The sequence below is a fragment of the Galeopterus variegatus genome, unplaced genomic scaffold (genome assembly GCF_000696425.1).
Source record: "Galeopterus variegatus unplaced genomic scaffold, G_variegatus-3.0.2 Scaffold3142, whole genome shotgun sequence".
NCBI classification, from domain to species: Eukaryota; Metazoa; Chordata; class Mammalia; order Dermoptera; family Cynocephalidae; genus Galeopterus; species Galeopterus variegatus.
This window is the reverse complement of record NW_007729253.1, coordinates 184,983-208,027: the sequence shown is the minus strand read 5'-3', so window position 1 is coordinate 208,027 and position 23,045 is coordinate 184,983. Positions and strand designations below refer to the sequence as shown.

Below are 23,045 nucleotides of genomic sequence, written 5' to 3'. Positions count from 1 at the left end.
TCCCCCAATGCCCCCCCCCCCCCACTGCTCCAGGGTGCTCTTGCTCAAACACACCGATTTCAATTCTTCACTTGAAATTCATCAGCAGCTCTGCTCCATTTCAAGCACAGAATTTTGCCAGTTTTTTCAAAACCTAGAAAGTTCCCCAAATTCAATTCAGCAAAGTCCAAACCCCCAAGAAATCTGCTCTCTGGTCATAGTGAATAGTCGAGAAAGCACAAATCCTGCCCCTGAAACAAGGAGCTTTTCAAAGCTACTTCTTCCTCATGCCTCAAAGCCTCTGCCTTGACTCAGTGCTGTTCTCCCATTTCCAAGCTCACCCCCACTGGCCCCCCAGCCCTCTGCCCCCAGCCCACCCTTTGCTACTCAATATGCAGAACGCCAGGAAGAGCCTCCTGGACATCCCTGAATCACTGGCTGTATTCCAATCACACCTACATCAGGAGGTCACAGCCCTTGTCAGCGAATCCCATTTATGACGAATCATTTACCATCAGATAAAACTTCCCAAGTAGCTACTTGCTGCTCATGGTACCAGTGGTTGTTAATCTGGTTGTTGTGAAACCCTCTAGCATGTTTATGCCAGTTCACAAAATATTCTTTCCAGTTCATGTCCATATTTACTTAATAAGTACCTTCTTTAATAGAATAATATCCGGGAAAGCTCCAGGGCATTCACTGATTATAACAACACTGTGCAAAGCACACATTTGTGCTGTCTATTTTAACTCCCCCATCTTTCTATTAAAGTGGTATCATCATCCTGAGTTTATACATGAAGAGACTGAGGTCAAGCCTGGGGGGCAGCAGGGGTGTAGTTCTGAAGACCATGCCTATGCTCTCAGCCACCTCAACTGCTGCTCCTTCACTGCACACAGGGCCCCACCTTCCTCTAGGAGCCAGGGCTGGGCAGGTCATCCGAATCACAGATTTTGTAGGTTAACATTATATAACACTTACTTGTCTCATAATTCTTGCAAATTGACTGCTCATTGTCAAGTGCTTCCAAGAAAGAGATAGGGCTACTCTACTCTTCTGCTACAGACCCTGCAGTGAATTGAATTCTGTAACCCTGGCAATGAAGTCTCATGGGTAAGGCATGAAAGACCAGAGAGCCACAGGCTGCCCTAGAACTCAGGCACATAAATACAGGAAGATGAGCTCACCCACCCAGCACAGGTCCATTATTAGGCTCTCCCTTTTCCCACTGCTTCCTGCGGCTGGGAGAGAGATGCCAATATCCTTCCCCACTCCTGCAGGAAAATAGAACTCCCCCTCCCCCCATTGGCTCCCTCCCTGGAGGCTCAGCCTCAAAGCTTGGCCCCTCATCCCACCACCCACAGGGCCACTCGGTGCACATCGGCTATGAGCTCCCAAATGGTGAGGACAGGTAGGTCCCTGCTTCTCCTCAGCCTCCAATATCTGATAGTTAACTGTGGCTTCCTTTTAATCATGCGTTTCTTTTCTCTGTACCTTCCTTCCCCTACCACCAAGGTCATGGTTAGTTATGATTAACTGGGAATGCTTGTTCCAATGTTGCAGTTATTGCTCTGAACATTTTCAGAACTCCTTAGAAACTGTTTTCAGTGCCCATTTATGAGAAAAACAAGCAAATCAGTTAATTATTTCAGGAACAAAATCAAACAGTGACTATAAACAGTACAGCTCAGATTACCAAGTCCCAGTAAACATTTGCTTTGAACAATTTTTTGCTTTCTCAACAAACCTAATTCATCCTCAAAAGATAAAACGTTGTCACTACTAAACACATTCTATAGATTCAAACAGTAGCTCCAGGTATGTTTGGTTCTGAGTGCAGTTTTGGGACTGCAACTACCTGGGTCCCGACCTGGCAGTGCCACTTACCACCTCTATGATCTGGGGCAAGTTCCTTAATCTCTCTGTGCCTCAGTTTCCTCATCTATAAAATGGGGGGGATACTACTACCTTCCCTCATGGAATTTATAAAACATGCAAAATTGCTTAGCACAATAGCCAGCACAAAGTAAGTCCGTAAGTGCTGGGCTTGGTCATTACTGCTACTGTTACTTACCTCCTAGACAGCGAAGGAAGAATAGCAAAGCATTTTCCCATGACAGCACAGAGAGGCTGCAGTTAGAAAGAGGACATTCATTCCTGAGCAAGCATGCCACCTAAAAGCCACACAGGAAAAGACTTGCAAATTGGACACTGTAACAATGTATTTTATGCACACAGTGAGAGACACCATAAATTTAGTTAAAAGATATTTGAGAGACAGGGGGTGGAAAATGTCAAAAAGTTAACAGCTAAAATGCATAAAGAATACTTACGTTCTCTCTACTTTTGTGCCTAAAAATTTCCATATTAAAAATACAGAAATGGGGTGGCCATTTAGCTCAGTTGGTTAGAGCATGGTTTTATAACACTGAGGTTAAGGATTCAGATCCCCGTACCAGCCAGCTACCAATAAATAATTAAGTAAATAAAAATACAGAGTAGCTGTACACCAATGGAAATGAACAAACCATTCAGGAGACAGATGAGTGAAGGATATAATTCTGAGCTAATACTCAGAAATGGAAATGTCAATAGTCAATGAAGCAATTAAAGATGTACAACCTCAGTAGTGATCAAAAATGCAAATTAAAATGCTGAGGCACCATATTTCACTTTGCAGAATTACAAACATTCTGAAAAACTCATAACATCCAGGGCTGGTGCTGATGTGGGAAAATGGTCAATCATATGTGGATAGTAGGATAGCAAACTGGAACAGCCTTTTTAGAGAGCAATGTGGCATTATCAACATTTAAAATGTATATGTTCTTTGATTAGAATTCCACTTCTAAGCAACTATCCTAAAAGAGTTCTTATGCTTACATATGTACACAAATATGTGCTTGTGTATATGCTCATTACAGCAAGTGCGGGACTAGGAAAAAATTGGAATCAAGCTGTAGCAAAATGAATGAAAGCATTACTGTATTATGCTATATCTACATAAAGGTAAAAATGTAGTTAGCACACTTGAAGTGCTTGACATAATGCCTGGGGGTGTGTGTGCATGCATGCATGCGTGCATGCCTGTGTCCGGCCAGTAAGGGGATTTGAATCCTTGACCTCAGTGTTACCAGCACCATGCAGCCCTCTGGCAGATAGTTAAGTGCTCAGTATAGGTTAGCCTTTGTTGCAGCTGTTATTACTGTTATCTTCATCTTTGAACTATATGGTCCAACTCTTTTCATTTTACACCACACAGTTGATAGCACATCTTTAAATCCTATATTTATCTGGAAACATAAAGCATTGCTACTGATTCAGTGCCTACTATAAGCCAATGGCCATATATAAATTGATACATAGCTATTATGGTGGTGCTGGGCTCTGTCTGAACTCACCCTCCCATGCTTCAGCATCTCCACTCTACATCCAGCACCACAGTGATTCCAAATACCATCAAGTGCTCCTCCACTCCTTAGGAGCCAGGGCCTATTCTTGACCACCAGTTGTGGGCTGAGCACCTGGTGCTGGTCTCTGCACTCTGCCCTAGACCACCCTGCCAGACTCCTCCTCCTTGCAGCTCAGGTGGACTAGCTATCCCTAGGTCAGTACTCCTGGTCTGCAGCCCACCTGGGCATGGTCTCTCCTGGCTTCCTCTTCTTAGGACCAGCTGAGGCCGGGCCACATCTTCTCTCTGCTGCTGGAGGGTCAGATATGTCTGTGGGTCCAATTCCTGTGTTTCCGACTGCAAGCTCAAGGCCTGGCCACTACCCCAATGGCCTGTTAATCCTTATCACTTTGCAATTTATTAGAACGAATACTTCTGTGCAATATATATGAGTCCTAGGCATTTTTTCTTATCTTTATCCTGAGTCTAACTGACATGGAAAAATTTGCAGTTCTTGAATTTAACTTTTTTACTTCTGGACCACCAGCAGACAATCTCAGCAGCCAAGAGGAGGGTTGTCCATTGCTGTCTTTCAACGCTGGTTTCTCAATTCCACTTGAACATCTCCGGGGAGACTGTCTTGAGTTCCTAGTCCCCTGAGCAGGTGCAAGAAGCCTGGCTATAGAATATCACACCTCTGTTATTAAATAACCATTGTTCTGTCATGTCAATTTGTTTTATTCTGGTGTCCCATTCCATTATGTCAATTTTTTGAAATGTGATGGATGTGAAGCTGATTAGAATTGGATGTGTTGGACATTTTGGTTACTGAGAGAAGCATGAGATTGTCAAGCCTTTGGTTTCCTAAGAGGAGTCGGTATATTCCCTGAGAAAGTAAAGTGTAAAATGATGCTAAATGGAGTTCAAACAAAAACCAGAAAAGGGCTCTATTATAATATAGGTGGTAACCCGGAGTAACCCAGAGTTGAGGACATTCTATGTCTTCATGGCATTTGTTTGTAAAATACCAATGGAATCTTTTTTAACTAGAAATATCTCCTATAGACCTGTGTTTTAGCTGATTACATTCTCTGAAAAAAAGTTAATTTTGGCCTATACACATGAACATTTAAGGTAGGTCCACAGAGTTCCATGAGCTTCTAAGAAAGCTACCCTTTCCAATAGCCAAAACACTCCCTACCGAGGCATAATCCCAAGGAGGAAGTGAAAATTATAACCAATTACCTGCCTTCCCTTAAGGCAGGGTTTCTCAGACTCAGCACTATTGACATTTTAAAACAGATAATTCTTTGTTTGTTGGGGAAAGAGGGGCTATCCTGTTCATTACAGAACAGCATTCCTGGACTCTACCCACAAGATGCCAGTAGCATTGCCTACTCCAATAATAACAACCAAAAATGTGTCCTAATGTTGCCAGGGCAGTGGGGGGCAGTGGGGGGGCAGACATAAAATCACCCCTGGTTGAGAGTTATTGTTTTAAGAGACCACTGGGACTAATTCCTGTCTGCCTTAACCTCCCCAAGCAGTCCAACCTTCCCTGGACTCATCACCAGACCCCCTTCTCCCCAGCTGGCTGTGTGTCCCCCAATCTGACATGTTTCTGCCCTTCTCCAATCCCGTCAATCTTCCACTGCACCTGGGAATGTACCATCAGTCATCAGCAAGATCCATTATAGTCTCCATCTCCTCACAGTATTCCTATTACTACCTTGCTCTAACCCCAAGAACACTGCTCCCTACAGCCTTCTCACATGGCATGGTAGGTTTTTCTCTCATATCCCACATACTCCTCTTTGCCAATTCCAGATCTCCCCCCCAATTCCCCTCAGGAAACCCAGCCCCTTAGAACAGCGGTTGGCAAAGCAAAGCCCGTGGGCCCAATCTGGCCCACCACCTGTTTTCTATGGCCTGTGAGCTAAGAATGGTTTTCATATTTAATGGCTGAAAAAAATCAAAAGAATAATATATCATGACATGTAAAATGGAAATCTCAGTGTCCATAAATAAAGTTTCATGGGAACGCAGCCACGCTCGTTCACTTACCTGTTGTTGGTGGCTGCTCGTGTGCTATGAAGGCAGAGTTCAGTGGAGTAGTTGCAACAGAGACCATCTGGCCCACAAGCCTTAACAAATGTACCACCTGGCCCTTGACAGAGAAGGCTTGCCAACCCCTGCCACTGAGGCACGTGGCACTAGCCTGTAGCTTCCACTCCCCGACCTGCTGTCAACATTTACTACCCGCCAGGTCAGTCTTCCATATAAGTCAAAATATACACATGACTGAAAGCTGGATGGCACAACTGGTAATATTAATGACTGAATGAAAGTCAGAATTACCTCTACTGGTTGGAATTTTGTGTGGAAATCAACAGGATGAAATTAAAAGTCCACGTGTTAAGTCCCATGCAGTAATTAATATCAGAAAGTCTGATACACAGAGCGAGAAGGAGATCTGTTGTGTGTTGACAGAGGAAGAACCAGGATGAACAGGGAAACATCTGGGGGAGGCAAATTTAGATCAGAGATTTTCCTAACAAGCAGAATAGTTCAAGGATAGAATGGGGCACCTCAGGAAAAAGAGAACGCAAGCTTGGAAGTGCACCCTGTTTCTTAGAAATCTGACAGGAAGGGCCCCTTCTTTGGTCTAGACAAACTTTTTTTGTTTTGGTTTGGTTTTTGGCAGCTGGCAAGTAGGGGAATCTGAACCCTTGACCTTGGTGTTACAAGGCAGCGCTCTAACCAGCTGAGCTAACCAGCCAGCCCTAGACAAGCCTTAAGAACTATTTAGTCCTAAAACGGATTATATACTATTACAATTTAAACCAGAGACACTGGTTTTTTGCTAAATAGATGTCAAAGATAATTTTCTAGGTATTAAGTGAAAGCACCAAAATTATTCTTCAATTAAATTTATAAATTTTAAGTGCAAAGATAAAACTCATTATGGCACATACAGTCACGTAAAGATGCTTTTAGGTGACAGATGACCAATAAACTTATTTGACAAATGCTCAGTGTGGAGTTCTATTTCTTAAGGAATCAAAGCCAAATGATCTGAGTTCAGAGACTTATTAGTTCTTGTTAGAATTAAAGCACATAGCCTAGCAGGGCTGTAGGGAGACTCAGATTGTTCTTTTTAATTTTTGGAATTTTTACATTTACCTCAACAAAAATAAACCTACATGGTATATCAATCAAGTTTACTCTCTAAAAAGTCAGAACTGAGAACCTCGTTCAATGAATATGTTTAGGAGTGACTGGTTGGGAAGTGGTTTTATATGCATTGGGCACTGATAGTAAAGGGCCCAAGTCAAGGGCTTATCCCACACTCAGCCCCTAGTCCTGCGATTGAGCACAAGGCACCTACCGCATCTGTTTTCTCACTTGTACAATGAGGATAATGACGCTTGTCCTGCCTGCATCCTACAGCGAATCATTATGAGAATTAAACTCAAATGATGTAAAAGGGCCATCTGAGTGGAGAGTGCCATATACATTTTAGAACGTGAATTTCTTTCTAACCTCCAACATATTTCTATCTTCTTTTTCTAAGTGTTGGCATCACTTGGGTCAGAGTTATAAAATCCAGCCTAAAGTCTCTCATCCGCGGTGTCTGCAGGCACGCTGCCACAAGCTGGCAGTAAGTCCAGCCAGGGTGTCCACACAAAGGAAGAGCAACCTGTGTCAGGAATGCTTGTGTGTCTTTCAAGGTCTGCAGGGGACAGAACGCACAAGCTTCCTGAGTCTAAGGTGCAGTTGTGAGGTACAGATGTCAAGTACAGGTGACTAAGCTGTGCGGGCAGGGATCATTTCCTATGTTGCTTCTCACCAGCCCATCCCTCCATCTCACTCCTGCCACTGCCAAAACTGTACTGTCACTTTGGGGCCACAGGGCAAAATCCTTCCAACAGGCCTCACAGATGAAGTCACTTCATAATCATCAATCTGTAAGACGTTACCTATCTTTATAAACTGGAAAGCATATTTTTCTCAAATGCTACTAAATTTACATTAAAACGGTAATTTCAGTCCAATGAAAAATTAGGCCTATTTGCAAAGAATGAAATAAGTGGCATTCAGAGCAGTGTCGCCAGCCTCTTGTTTCCGATCCCACCCAGCCCAGCACTTTGAAACTGGCAATTGTGCCCAGAATGGTCTGAGCCTCTGTTGTCATCCTCGCCAACCTACCACAAGGTGTTGTCACCTGAACCCACAACATAGGGACCTTTGAAAAACGTAACAGCAAGAAACAGACCAGGAACCAACACAACACAAGTCAGACGGAACAAGAGAACACCAAGTACTGCTGACAAGGTTCATGTCCTACCGTCAGGGTCTTTGGTGCTTTTAAATATAGATTGTTTTTAGCCCATTGTGTACATTTTCCTCCACTCCCTCCATGTTAATTTCTCAATAAGCGGGGAGCAGGGCCCCTTTTTTGAGCACTAACTGAATTTCTTCAAGATCCTAGATCACAAAGTGCAAGGCTCAGGTAAATGTTCTCATTCCTCCATCTGTTTAGAAGTCTTGGTCTTCCTTTCACTAAAACAGAGCTTCTTGTACACAGGTTCTCAGAAACAGAAAACCCTGCAGACGGAGGCTCCTGGGGCTACATGGAAGAAAAAAGGCATCAACAGGGACCGAGGTGGCACATCCCTCTGAGGCCGATGCCCTTCTCCTGGGATAGCAGGCACCCAAAGGCAAGGCCTGGTTCACGATCAAGTGGTTCCAAGAGTACCAGACTGCCTAGGGCACCCCTTGATATTCTGAGTTATCTTTTTCTCTACCATGCAGCCTGGTGACTCAAATTTGGCTCCCTGAGGATCTCCTTGATAGGGAAGAATGCTCCAGCCAATTGATCTGAGCACTGTTTCCACCCTGCGGGCAGCAGGACGTGAATGTATCAGTCAGCCCCCCTGGGACCTGCGCAGTGGGGACTGGTCCACAAAGCCCATTATCCCAGTGAACCGACAGTATCCACTTGGGAAGATACAACTCGGCCCTCACCCTGCAGCAGCATGGCCACCCTTCTGTTGCACCTCTGTTTTACAGAACCACTCTGGGTTCCCATATACTTTGTCAGATTTTATACTTCAAATATATATAATTTGTCACGGAACTGCCAGTCTTTCTGTTTCTTCCTATCTACCTTTCTCATTCCTTCTTTCTCCCAGCCCAGACGTGAGGTTCATAAGAATGAAGATCATACCTTTTCTACTTCTATATCTTCATGGCTTTGAATAATCCTGGCCTATGACAGACAGTCAATAAAAATGTTTGCTGAATGACTAAATGATAGAATTAGTATTTACTGAGATTGAGATAAAGAGATAAGATATATTAAAACTCATACAGGTTTGTTCTATTTAACTAAAAGCAACCCTGAGATACTCCCATACTGCCACAAGTAATGCAAGACTTTTACAATCTCACATTTCTAGGGTGGCATATCATTTATTTCTAGTCCAAAGTTTTGTGTTTTGGATTCCTTTCCATTTGATAAAACACAGCTTTCCTGAGCAGACATTAACTGAGATATTAAATAATATTAAAAACAAAAACAGAAGAAGAGTTCATGGGGTTAGTACAACCAAGTCTGTGCACAACACTGGGCCACCGTGTATGGGAAGTTCCTTGGAATTTCAGGTGGTGGTTTAATGGTAGAGGAAAGGCAGGGAGCAAAGCCGGGGGGCCTAACCAACCAGTGGGCAGGCGACAGTGGGGGGCCTCTGGAGGCTGTGGCCTCCCTCTCTCTTTCGGTGGTGTCCTCACGCCCTCACCACAGCCAGGGAAATGCTTACTTCTCACGGACATCCGGCACTTGACTGGGCTGGAGGCCAGGTGCTGACTGGGAGCTGGGACTGGTGGGAGCCGACAGGGGACTCCTGATGCTCTGTACAGAGTGCCTGCGGCTCCTCCTGCAATCAAGGCCACGGTGCTCGGCCCCGCCACCGCCACCGGAACACACGCTGGCCCTCCTGCGGTCCCGGCACCCACTGGGGGGCAGCTCCACCGTCTCGTCACCATCCTCATGCCTGAGCACCACCTGGAAAAGCAGAGCATGCCCAGAGCCAGGTCAGACTTGACACATCCTTTCATACGTCTTGGGTGTGACCTTACATTTCAGGCTCACCCTGGTGGGGATTTAACACTGCCTATTCCCAAACCATGAGCCTTGGCTTCACTACAAGGTCTTCGCAACCACCTGCATTTGGAAGTGAAGCAGTCTGCAGTCTGAAAGGTGCTTGCGCCACTGTGCTTTCCTCCAATCAAACAGATACGGAAAGAACAACCAATCCCAAGGGTAAGTCTGAGAAATACTCTGTTATGTAATGAGATGGATCTAACTTACCGTGGAACCCAGTGTTTCCATCCCCCAGGCTGTCCTCTCCCCTTGCCCACCCTCTTTCTCATCTGGTCCAGGAGGCGAGGCCCTGCTGAAGCCTAGTGGTGGCTGATCATTCCTGAGCTTCCTTTCCCAAAGAAGGTGCTCAGAGGAGCATAGAAGAGGTGACAGTCACAGATCCAGGTGAGGAGACACTGGCCTCACCCACAAGTCTTTCTGAGAGGCCTCCTGCAGCAGTGTGGACCACTTACTTTCAACTCCTGGCTGACAGCTGCTGCAGTTAGCAAGCTGCCCTCAGCACCTGGTCTCGGGAGGGGTGCGACCTGTGCTTACACAAGACAGCTGCACATGCCAGTCACAAAGACATATAACAGAAACAGGCTCCTGGAATAAAGATTTTTGTTTAAACTTTCCTTTTAAAAGTGATGCATATTTGTGCAGAAAAAGGACGGGCTTACACTTTGCCACTTGGGCTCCCACAGGGAAACTGAGCTAGCTGGCACCTACCCTTACAGCCCTGCCTTTTCCCAAGGGATATTTTGTTCCTATGCCTAGTTGGTGCCACTGCAGAGTCCCAGCTTGTCCATCTCCTCATCTCACTGTCCTGGATCCTGCTCCTCAGCTTTCTCACTGCACATTAAGATGGCCTGTCCTTTTGCATAACTCACCTTCAGTGACCCTGCTCCTTCTCCACATTCACTCTCCCTGGCCCTGGGCTGTACTCATATCTCCAGCCGCTTTCATTTTTTATGATTACATTCTCTAGACTGGACAGTAAAAAGAGCACAAGTTTTGGTGTTGACCAGACCTTTGTGTGCAAGCTGGCTGTGCCACTAATGAGCCAGGTGTCACCTGTTGCAAATTACTCACCTTCTCTTTAGCTCATCAAATGAGGATGACGGTATTGCACGCACAGGTTTGTGATAAGAATCACTTGTGTAAAGATAGCTTGGGTAAAGCACCCAGGATAGGGCCTTCTCTGGGCTGGTACTCAATAAATAGGACTGCCCCTCTCCTACCCATGCTCCCAGATGAAGTGGCTTAGGAGGCCCCTAAATTCCTCCATCACACAGAACTGGTGGGTGAGGCCACCTCAGCCCAGATGAGCCAGCTCAAGCAAGTCCAGAAGTCTCTCTGACCTGGCACCTGTGGAGTCGCATCGTCCCAAGTGCAAGTTCTATAGACTTGTGGGTGCTCTCGCTCACATTTCACAACCTAGTCCTGTCACGTGAGAGGATGAAGTCACATAAAGACTCAGTTAGCTAATCATACCACAAGGCTTTAACACTGCCTCTGTACAGAAAACCTGTCTATTGCAAACCAATTTCCTTATGTCCAAAGTCCTCACTCTGGTCTTCATCTGACGAAGGTGAGCGTGGCTGAGCCAGGGCCAGGGTGACCACTCTCAGCTCAGTTCGCAGGGCCACGTCAGCACCTGAGACACATGGACTATTTAGCAGGAACATCTACACTTTATCTGCCCTACCCCCCATTTCCTCCAGCTCTAGCTTTTGGACAAGATGGATTTAGTGAAAACTCTTCTATCTACATGCCAGATACATTTTATAACAAACTCTCAGATATACAAAGACAATTTAATGGTCTTTTGACTATTGTACGTTCTAGAGTTTACTACTCAAACGTAATTTTGGGAGATTTGATGCAAGAATTGATAAAAGTTCACCTAAAGCTCTGTCTTTACAAGATCTCATTGTAAATTCTGTTTCCTAGGAGTCCTCTTCTTCCCCATACTGTAAGAACCAAAGAAATTATGTATTTGGTTAATCACATTTGTCATTTCAACTTTAAAACTTTAAATGGCATTTTGTGGGGGAAGTTTGAGAATGATCACAGACCTAACAAAAGGACAGCATTTAAAAATATTTCTAGCCAATTATTTTTCTTCATTTCTGATATAAAAATTCTACACCATTTGAACTTATTTTGACCTGAAGTGTTGATTCTGCTTCTTATTAAGCACACATTTGGATGATAAGATTAGAGGCTAAAGTAGAGTTCAGATATTTCTAATTCCTTGTCTAACCTCAGAGATTCAAGGTTCAAATAATGTTCCGCTCACAGTTCCTTTGAGAGAGGCATACAGAGTGTGCGTGAAGTGAAATCCACTTTAACTGCCCTTTGTCAAGGAATATGGAGACAATCAGAAAGTTTAAAAGAAAAGTCTGGAAAAATTATCAAGGCAACATCATAAAATGGAATTCAACTAGGGCTTTCTAAAGTTCAAATCCTTGACAAAATACCTATCTCCTGAAAATAAGAAGAGTGCATGGAAAGAGTGAATGGACCACAGAATCCCAGCAGATCCAAACAGCCTCAGATTTGGAGGTCAGAGACAACATGAAATTTGGGGCTGGTGTTCAGTCATGTTTCATTTTCACAATAAGAATTCTAGAGTCACCAGTGCAGTGTCACAGGTGACAGGAAGAGAGATTTCACTTGTACATACAGGGCTATGGTGGCATTTCCAAATTCTTCATTATCGAGGGAACACTACAGCTTAGAGTCAAGAACACTAAGAGCTCAAAAACTCCTGGAGAAAACAGTTCTTTTCTTTTTTTTTTTCCTTTTTTTGTCTTTTTTACTGACCGGTAACGGGATCGCAACCCTCGGTGTCGCGCCCGTACCGGGGACCGGCAACGGGATTGCAACCCTCGGTGTTGCGCCCGCACCTCGCTCAGCCAGTGAGCGGGAACCAGTCTCCACATGGGATCCGAACCCTCGGCGGGAGCACCGCCGCGCTCCCCAGCGGCGCACTCTCCAGTGCGCCACCGGGCCGGCCCAGAAAACAGTTCTCAATGCGAGGCTTATTCAGAATCTGTGGCCAGTGTCATACCTAATTAACTACAGCGCAATGAGTCTCCTCCACAGGAACAGAAAGTGAGATCAAGCCTGTCGTGACAGAGCTAGTCTAATCTAATATCTCCCAAATGATGGAGTGACTCCTTTGCTGGACCCCTCATCAAATACCTTCTAACTCTTTTAATTAAATGTAGAAACTGTAAACTAAAACCCAGGTGAGGAGCAAGTAGGATCCAGAATTCAGCATCAATTGCTTGTACAATCCCCTTAACTGAGAAAGCACTTAGGAGCACCTTAAGGTGACATCTGTTACAACTTCTACCAGTCTTTGAAGGCACGGAATGATCTTACCACTATTTAATTTAAAAAATTTTTTTTCTTTTTATTTTACTGAGGTAAGAACACTAAGCACGAGATCTGTCCTCTTATCAGATTTTAAGTGTATAATTCAATACTGTTAACTGTAGGAATGACATTGCACAGCACATATCTAGAACTTATTCATCTTGCATTACTAAAACTTTAATTTGTTGATCAGCAATTCTCCATTTCTCTCCCCCCACCCCGCCCCAGCCCCTGTCAACCACCATTCATTTTTTTTTTTTTTTTTTTTTTCGTGTCCAGCAACGGATCGCAACCCTCAGTGTCGCGCCCGTACCGGAACGGGACCGGCAACGGATCGCAACCCTCGGTGTTGCGCCCGCACCTCGCTCAGCCAGTGAGCAGGAACCGGTCTGTATGTGGGATCCGAACCCTCGGCGGGAGCGCCACCACACTCCCAAGCGGCGCACTATAGCAGTGCGCCACCGGGCCGGCCCGGCAACCACCATTCTATTCACTCTCTACTTCTACAAGTTTGATTATTTCAGATACCTCACATAAGTGGAATCACGCAGTATTTGTCCTTCCATGATTGGCCTATTTCACTTAGCAAATGTCCTCCAGGTTCATCCATGCTGTTCCAAATGATGGGTTTTCCTTCTTTTTCAAGGCAAAGGAATAACATCCCATTGCATGTATATATCACACTGCCTTTAGTCATTTATCCCTTGATGGACATTTAGGTTGTTTCCACATCTTGGCTATTGTGACTAGTGCTGCAATGAACACGGGAGTGCCAATCTCTCTTGGATCCTTATTTCAATGCTTTTGGCTAAATACCCAAAAGTGGGATTGCTGGATCATATGATAGTTCTATTTATAATTTTTGAAGTCTTTTTAACTTTTTATTATGGAAATTCTCAAACATACACAAAGTATGGAGAAGAGTAGAGACTGGGATGTGTTCATCACCTACACGGTTCTGCGTTTATCAATTCATGGCCAGTCCCGTCTCATTTATACCCTGTTCCCTGAACCTAACCCCACAGCCAGATTTTTTTGAGGTAAATCTCAAATCACACCTTCTGTAAATATTTCAGTATATATCCCTAAAACATAAGGGTTTCTAAGAAACATAACAAACCATCACTCCACTTAAAACAATTTCTTGATATCACTAAATATCCAATAATCAGGACATTCTTGATGGAGATGAAGAATTACCACCATTTCTTTGGATTTATATGATTACACTACTGCTAGCATCCATGGCTGGCAACCCTCTTCACACAGCAGAGGCCGTTGTTTTCTATATTGCTATCTTACACCTTCTTTGTAATTCATACTTATACAATTTGATCCAGCTTTTAGGTGAAAGGGACATCAGTGCTAGCAACATTTCAACAAGGAACTGTGCTGATGACAGGTTGTGGCTCACCTGTAACAGTGTTAGGCCTCAGCGAATTGTGCCTCCCTGTTTCCTCACTCTTATGTCACCCCTACCCATTGAGACTGGGCTTGGCCATGTCACTTGCTTTGGCCATTGGACATCAGCAAACACGATGCAAGCAGAGGCTTGAAAAATGTGTGTGTGTGTGTTGAGACTTGCCTTTCTGAAATGCCACTATCATGTGAAGAAGTGCAGGCTAGCCTGCTGAGGACACATGGCCCAGCCAATAGCCAGCACCAAATGCCAGACAAGTAAACTGAGGCCAGCTCAGACCATCTGGCCTTAGTCATGTCACCAGATAACTGCAGCCACATGAAAACCTCTTAGCTGAACCAGGCCTGAATTTCTGGCCCATAGAATCATAAGCAGGGATTGTTGGTTTAGGCCACTAAGTTTTGGGGTATTCATTACGCAGCAAGAGATAACTGATACATATTTTTTATCACCTTTGACGAGAAATAATCTTAAAAGATTGGACTTATTAGGTAATTACTCCTGAAATAACCATTATTCCTCACCAAAGTCTTCAGCCTTAAGATGACTTTCCTCTTTCAGGGACCACATTTTCAGAACCAAAAGTTAGAATAGAACACAATAATCTGAAAAAAGATATTTTAATTTATATATTTGAAAAATCGCATAAAGCTATAAAAATTCAAATGATTTTAACTAAACATGGATCAAATCACCTTTCTGAAATAGAATTAAATTATAGGAAACTGGGCCTGTCTCCAGAAAGTCTGACACATACGGCCACCAGACATCCTCCACTATTAGGAAGACTTCTAGAAGCCTGACCAAGTTCTCTGCAATTGCTTGAGAACATTTGAAGACTTTTGTGAGGAAAGTATTGGCTCTGCTTATAGGCTTTCTTGATGTCCCTGCAAATACATAAGTTGATTGTCTTGTGGCAGTAAAAAAAAAAAAAATTAATACATTAACTTCCAGAAAGGAATAAAAACCCTGACTCTGTCTGCTATCTAAAGCATTCAGCTGTCACCTCGAGTTATTACTCAGGCATCCTCTCCTTCAGGTAGCTGCTTTCTGATCAAATCACGCCTATACTTCAACCCAGTGTCTGACAAACACTATTGTAAAGTGTGTCATCTCTGAAGGAGACCCTGGTTCATGCAGTTACTGAACTTCCACTCTGAGCAGTTCTATTACTGGGCTCTGGGGCTAGAAAGAGCCATGAGACATATGACTTGCAGGAGTTCAAAGGGACAACAGTAGGTCTCACCTGAGGACTGTTAATTCAGAGGTGCAGACCCAGGCAAAGTGCTCTTACATCAGTTATGAACAATGTGGGGGGTGGGGGGGCAAGCAGCAACCACTTTTTTTTTTTTTGGACTGGTAAGGGGAATGCAACCCTCAGCACAGTGTGGTCTGCACCACGCTCAGCCAGTGAGCGCACCGGCCATCCCTATATAGGATCTGAACCTGCGGCCTCCATGCTCCCAGCGCTGCACTCTCCCGAGTGAGCCACGGGGCTGGCCCACAAGCACCTTTTTTATCTTGTAGAGGAGGCTTCCTGGAGAAGGTGACATCTGAGGTGACTCCTGAAGAAGGAGTAGGAGTTTGTCAACTTGAGAATGGAAAGGAAGAAGGCTACAAGCAAAGAAAACAGAATGGATAAAGGAAAGCTTCCCAAAGGACCTGCCTTTCATGCTTGGCAAACAGGAGAAGTTGACTGTGGCTGAAACTTGAGAGGCACATTGTGAGAGGCAGAGACAAGGCCACAGAAGCACAAAGGCCACAAGCCGTGTAGGGCCCTTATACCAACTACTCAAGGAATTTAGGCTTCATTTTGTTGGTGATGAAAAAGTCACTCATTCATTCATTCATTTTTGTTTCCTTAAACAAGAACAGCATAGTCAAATTTGACTTTCGGAGGGACCACCTTGTTTTTAGATGAAGGGAGGTAGGAAGGGGGAGACCAGAGAAGATCCTGGTGGGATGTGCCCCTGCAGGATGCCAACGTCTCCAGGCGCTACACAAGCTGATCCCCCAGGCCCCACCCCTCCTTTCGAACCTCTACACCTGCCAAGCCAGACCTCCTCCAGCACTCTTTTTCCCTCCTTCAGTGTCTTTCTTTAGGCCATCACCCCAGATGGGCCTTCCTTGCCCCTGCCCCAGTTTCTCGCCCCCTCCTCATCCTGTCTCTTTTCCTCACAGACATGCTCACACTCTTGGATTATCCGCTTACTCAGGCACTTGGTCACTGTCTGCACCCCACTGGAATGTGCACTCCCTCAGGGCAGCGGTCTTGTCTGTCTTGTTCACTGCTGTGTCCCTGGAGCCTAGAATGGTGCCTGGCATACAGTAGGTTCTCAAAAGAGTTTTGTTGGATGAACAAATTAACGGACAAACAAATGAATAAGAAGATATTGCAACAGTCCAGGCAAGAAGCAATAAGGGCCAGAGCTAGGGGAATCATGATGAGAATGGAGAAAAAAGTAGTTTTGGGCAATGAAACTTCTAAAAGGGGGACACACGTTGGAACACAGGAAAGAGAAAGGCGTCCAGGACAGCTCCAGGTTCATAACTTTGGAGACTCTGCTGTCTGTACAGGTGGAGAAATGAAGAGATTGTGCAGGAGTTTTGTTTGTCATGGGAGGAAAATAAAGGGTTCATTTTGGGCTGGTTGCATGTTATACATGGCTTCCAAGTGGCCATGTCGGTTACAATTGGCAATCTCTTGGCACTTCCACATTTAGCTGCTGGAGAAATTGGATACCTACTTGCCTTAGACTACATCATAGAGGTTCCTTGGGGGCAAGGACAGATTTGTATTTTTTAGCCCCAGCAGAGGATGTGATATATAGTCAAATCAAAGAATGAAATACAAGAAGACGAGCAGGCAGAGAGAAAGGGAAGCAGAGAGGCACACAGCCATGGGCCTTAGAAGAAATCTCAGGGTCAAGATATCAGCCATTAGCCTCCAAGGCTGCTGACCTCACTAGGCGAACCACAGGCAGGCCACACAGACTGAGAAAGGAGATCCGATAAGGATACCTCAATGCTAAAAGGGAGGGGATGGAGACAGCAGATCCAGAGGAGGACACCGAGGAGAAGCAATCAGAGAGGTAACCTAGAGATGTCCATACACACAGCCACCAGAAGCAGTGTGCAAGAGTGGTCAGGAATTCTTTTATGATGCTAGTATAACAGTGATGCCCAAACAGATAAAGATGGCATATAACAGGGCCGAGCCCGTGGTGCACTCGGGAGAGTGCGGTGCTGGGAGTGCAGCAGCGCTCCCGCCGCGGGTTCGGATCCTATATAGGGATGGCCGGTGCACTCACTGGCTGAGCACGGTGCAGCCGGTCTCAAAAAGGGCAAAAAAAAAAAAAAAAGATGGCATATAACAAAGGAAGAGGACGGGGGGAAGGAAGGAAGAGGAAGGGGGAAAGGAAGGAAGGGGCCGGGGGGGCTGCTACAGGTCAACTTACCTATGAACAAAAAATCCTGAATAAATTAGGATCAAACAGAATTCCAAGAGCACATTTTAAAAAAGAATACATCATGACCAAGTGGATTATATTACAGGAATTCAAGGATGATTAAAGGATGGAAAGAAATGAATTAAATATCTAACTCAAAAAATCTAGAAAGAGGATGCAAGAGGGCAACACCAGGGTCCCAGGCAGGAGCTGAGGGCAGCCGCCCCTTCCACCTAGAAGCAGGCAAGAGAGCATGCCAAAAACACCACCTTCACCCGTGTGGCTCACGAAAGCCACTGCCACAGCTGCCACAAAGCAGCTCGACACCATAGCAGTAGCCACAGCCACCATGCAAGGTGGCCCACCAGACTCTCGACTGCACTGACACAAGCAGAGTTACCAGCGGAGATTGGAAAAAGAAGAGGATGTCATTTGGACCTTCTACAGCGTGCCCTTTTTCTCTGTGTTCCTTTTTCCTTCAGCCATTCCTTACTCATCAGTGTGGCTGAAGGCAGAGTGTTGGTAGAATACACACATATCAAGAAGCGAAATAAAAGCAGTTGGGTTACTTTTGTACAGTGCTTCTGCTATTCTGGTAAGAACAAAACACATGTGCATGTAGGAGCTACAAAAATGAATTGGGTAATTTTGCTAATACTGCATAAAAGTTAAATGCCTTTATATTTGCATTTTAAACTGATATTGTACAATATAAAGATGAACAGTAAAATTCATGGTAATAATTTAAAATTCTAATTTTTCTTTCCTAACTACATTAAATAGCAAATAAAAACACCATAACAAAGTGAGAGAGACTACAGAAGACAGTAAAAACTTGTTTTGTATCTTTAACAGCATTTTTACCTGCTTTTTCCACAAACGGTCCCCCATTTCCACATTGCACTGGGCCCTATAAGCTACATAGCTGGCCCTGCCCAAAGTTCTACCTCCATTAGGTAAAAGAAACGTGATCTCTGTCTTCCCTGCTCCCCTTGAGTAAAGGTGCTGCTGACAGAATGCATGTTCTTTAAAATAAAAATGGCTCCCAAGTTTCCCCTACACCAGGGGTTCGCAAACTTGAATATGCATCAGAATAGCCTGGAAGTCTTGTCAAAACAGATTGCTAGGCCCCACCCTCTGATTTTCTGAGTCAGCAGGTCTGGGGCAGGCCTGAGAACCTGCATTTCTAACAAGTCTGGACTGCATATCATTTCAGTGCCATGGGTCCGATGTGTCCCCCAAAAGTTCATATAATGGAAACTTGATCCCCGCTGTAATAGTGTTAAGAGGGTGGGAAACCCAATTACGGTATTTGAAAGGTGGGGCCTTTAAGAGGTGATTAGTTTGTGAGGACTGTGCCCTCACGAATGGATTGATCCATCCATGAAGTAACAGGTGTGGTTTTGATGGCTTTATAAGGACAATGAATGAGAAAGTTAGCCGTCTCTCACTCTTGCTCAGTCCTTCTTGCCATGTGACACCCTGGTCACCACAGGACCCTGTAGAAAGATCGTGTTAGGCAATTATGTTTTAGCCAATGTCTAATGGCTGTAGAGAGTTTCAGGTCCCTAGAACAGCACATTTTCCGAGAATCACAAAAAAACCCTCCCCCTTCTTCCTCACCACCACGTCCCCTTCCCACGCGTGCGAACTTCTCCACCTATAGAAAAATCCCAGCTCAGCTTAAACCCCGCTCGCTTCCCTCCCCTTCCTTCCTAGCCAGTAGGAACAGTCCAGCTCAGCCTAACTGGTATAAAAGGCCCACCCCGACTCTCCCTGCTGCTGCTCCCACTCTCGAGAGGGCAGCCTTCTTGTTCATTTTGCCTGCCTAATACGGTTTGGTTGAGTCCCTGTCTCCTGGTGTGTCTTATTTTCGTGCTCAAGTCAGTGCTTTTCCTTTCAGTTCCCACCCAGAAGAAGGCCCTCACCAGATGCGTTCCCTGGACCTTGGGCTGCTTAGCCTCTAAAACTGTAAGAAATAAATTTTTGTTTCTTTATAAATTCCTCAGTTTCACGTATTCTGCTATAAGCAGACACAGGCTAATACACTCAGCCTTTGACATTTGCTGAAGCTGTATGACACCTTACAAAAGGCATGTTCTGTTACCTCATAAATGTTCAGTTGCTCCACTAAGTCCAGGTCAGTTCCTTTCTTGCTTAGGTGCCTCTGGGACACAGCTGCGATGCCCAGCTCCTCCAGGCAGTCCACCACATCATAGAAGGTGTCTTGGTCTGGCAATCCTGACAATGTCTGGAGGAAGAGAAGAACGAGATACAGACATATCTTAGTGGACTGTGGCAAGGCTCTCAAGGCATTTTTTTTTTTTTTTTTTTTTTTTTCCAGTTTGGGAATTTTTTTTTATTTTATTTTTTTTGTCTTTTTCCGTGTCCGGCAACGGATCGCAACTGTCAGTGTCGCCCCCGTACCGGAAAAGCAAGACACAGTACAAATTCATTTGAGAAAAAACCTCTGTAGTATGGTAGGCAGAATGAACCGTAATATCCTCACACCCAGTGTACAACTGCTGTATAATTCCCTCCCTCGAGCGTGGCCTAGGCACTCCCATGGTGAAATGTCCTATGATTAGGTTACGTTACATGGCAAAGGTGAAAGGATTCTGCAGATATAATGAAGGTCTCAAATCACTTGCTTTTGAGCTAATCAAAGGGGAAATGGTTCTGGGTGATAATCAGGTAAGCCCTTTAAAAGAGGGCTAGGTCTTCCCTGAGCTCAGAGACTGGAAAGACATTATCCTGCTGGCCTCAAAGTAGCAGCAAGCCACCGTGAGGTTCTACATCTGCAAGGAAGTGAATTCTATCAATGACCACATAAGCCTGGAAGAGCACCTCAAGCCTCAGATGGCACTCACGCCCGGCTGACAACTTGATGGCAGTCTTGTGGACCCTGAGCAGAGGACCCAGCTGAACTGTGCCTGTACTCCTGCCCCCTGGAAACCGGAAGATGATAAATGTGTGCCGCTTTAAGCTGCTAAGTTTGTGGTAATTCGCTACATGGCAATAGAAAATAATATAATTCATGATTAGAAATTCCTGTTATGATCAATATACCAACAACTAGAGTTACAACAATTTAATGATTCCCTTTTATTAAATTCAGTAGGGCTTCCTCCCTTGGTCTATGAAATTTAGAAAGACATGAGAAATTTCAAAGCAGCAAGCAAGAGACAAAAAGATAACCCAAGAAAGAAAAAGCTGACTTCTCTTTGAATTCTGCCTCTCTTAAAAGAAGAGACTATGTCAGGCCAGGCCCCTGCTCAGAACTGGAAGGAGCCTTGAGATTTACTATGAGCACCTTATCTTATAAGTGAGGGACAGGAAGGCCTGAGGGGGAAGGGATTTGTCTCAGTCAACAGGAAGTTACTGAAGACATTGGGTTAAAACTCTGGGCTCAGAGCTGCCATTCCAGTCTCCACAAACACTCCTGCATTCTACACAATTATTCTGGCCTGTAACTTCAGGAATTTCAGACACTGGTCTTTAATCCCTACCTTTGCATTTCTAAGAACACTACATACATTTCTAAATTTTCTAAACGTGGTAACTTACCTCAGAAGAAATAAGGCCAACACTTTCCTAAGGATCATTTCACAGCACCAACTTCTCTGACACCTCTGTTTTGGGGCTATCAATATTGGAAAGAATGTTTCTATTCATAACCCAAATAATGGCTTTTTCCTTCTTATGCTGAGCAAAGAGGACACAACACACTATTGAGATCAGAAACTGGTGAGAAACAACTGTGATGGGAACACTTAATTGCTCAGGAGCCCCAATAAGGAAACAAAACAGGACGTTTTAGAACAGAAGCTGCAATAAACACGAGGTGCTCGCACTGAGCGGTCAAGTGTGAAAGCACATGCCAGCGCCTGCCCACGCCAGGCAAGGCAGTTGGCTCTGGATGCAATGGTCAGTGGGGCTGCCCCCTGCTCCCAACACTAGCAGAAAAATTACACGCTCATACAAAGAGTCCTGTCAACACAACAATTTCATCCTTTGATTTCAGTGAAAACTCCAGAACTTGCTAAAAGATGAAGAGAAGGCAATACTAGGCCTGAGCAGGACAGATCACTGGAGAAGCCCTAACTGCCTGCTAAATCTGCAGAATGCACAATTTGAGGAACACGCGCAAGATGACTTTTAATATCAGAATTAAAACTTTCTACACAACAGCGTGAGGCACAGAGAGAGGCCTCTGGTAATCACCTCACCTCTCCGTTCCCCTCTCTTCTTCCCCTTTTTCCCTGCTGGGAGTCAAATGAGGTTTTCACTCCAAAGTAGAGTTAAGTTCCTAGACCTAATCCCCATTGCCTTAGCAAGTCCAACCATAGAGAGGAAAGGGGATCACTATTAAACAAACAGATCTATGGAACTAAACAGTCTCAGGGAGCCCTTGCTCAGGAACAGCCCCAGGGCTGAGGGTGTGGAGAGGTCATATGTCACTCCCCTGTGGGAATGTGGGCTTGAGCCAAGCCTGTGTGCCACCACTCTCCAAGCTGGCTGCAGGAGACAGCTTTTTTCTCCACCTGTGCAGGAGAGGCCACACTCCTAAAGACATGCATTTATCTATTTTCAACTGGTTCTCTAACATGCTCAAAAAATTTCACGTTCTCCCACCTATCCCATCTCCTCCCAGTTCCGCCCTGTCACTCCTTCCACTGAGCTGCCTACTTCTGGAAGAGGTAGAATCTACCTCAGAAAAGTCTGCAAGGCCAATGCTTCTGAGGCCTTCACAGCAGACACTGGAGGTGCACAGCTGCCCGACCCCTGGTGCTTCCCCCCCGAGTTTTCCCTCAGACTTCATCTTGCCAGGGCTGGTGACGAATAAATCTTCACAGGCATCTCTCAGAGGGGAAACTCTCTGTCTTAAAGGACATTTGATTTTTCCCTCCCTGGATTTTAACTGATTCCATCACCTCTTTCTTGTAGGATAAAAGCAGTGTGGCACAGCCTGTACACGAATGTTCCCAGCAGTGTTCTTCGTAGAAGCCAAGAGCTATAAACACCCAAATCTCTGTGGCCACTGGATAAACAGACTGTGGTATGTTGTACAATGGAATACTACACAGCAGTAGAAAGGAGAGGACTATTACTACACACAGAGGAATCTCAAAGGCAATATGCCCAGCTTGAGAAGCCAGCCTCAAAGGGTTACATACTGGATGATTACATTTGACATTCTTGAAATGACAGAACTGTAGTGATAGAGAATAACTCAGTGGTTGCCAGGGGTTGTAGATGGGGGGGGGGGGGGGG

General features: G+C 44.9%; 1 protein-coding gene across 1 annotated transcript in view; it reads right to left on the bottom strand.

The window, feature by feature from the left end:
• LOC103599892 (FH1/FH2 domain-containing protein 3-like) overlaps positions 1-23,045 on the bottom strand; it is a 160,911-nt gene that overhangs the window by 25,587 nt on the left and 112,279 nt on the right. Inside the window, exons 6-7 of the mRNA XM_008584079.1 lie at positions 19,879-20,022; positions 9,193-9,437 (exon numbers count right to left, since the gene is read on the bottom strand). Coding sequence (XP_008582301.1) covers positions 9,193-9,437; positions 19,879-20,022 — 389 coding nt within the window. The remainder of the gene's footprint in view (positions 1-9,192; positions 9,438-19,878; positions 20,023-23,045) is intronic.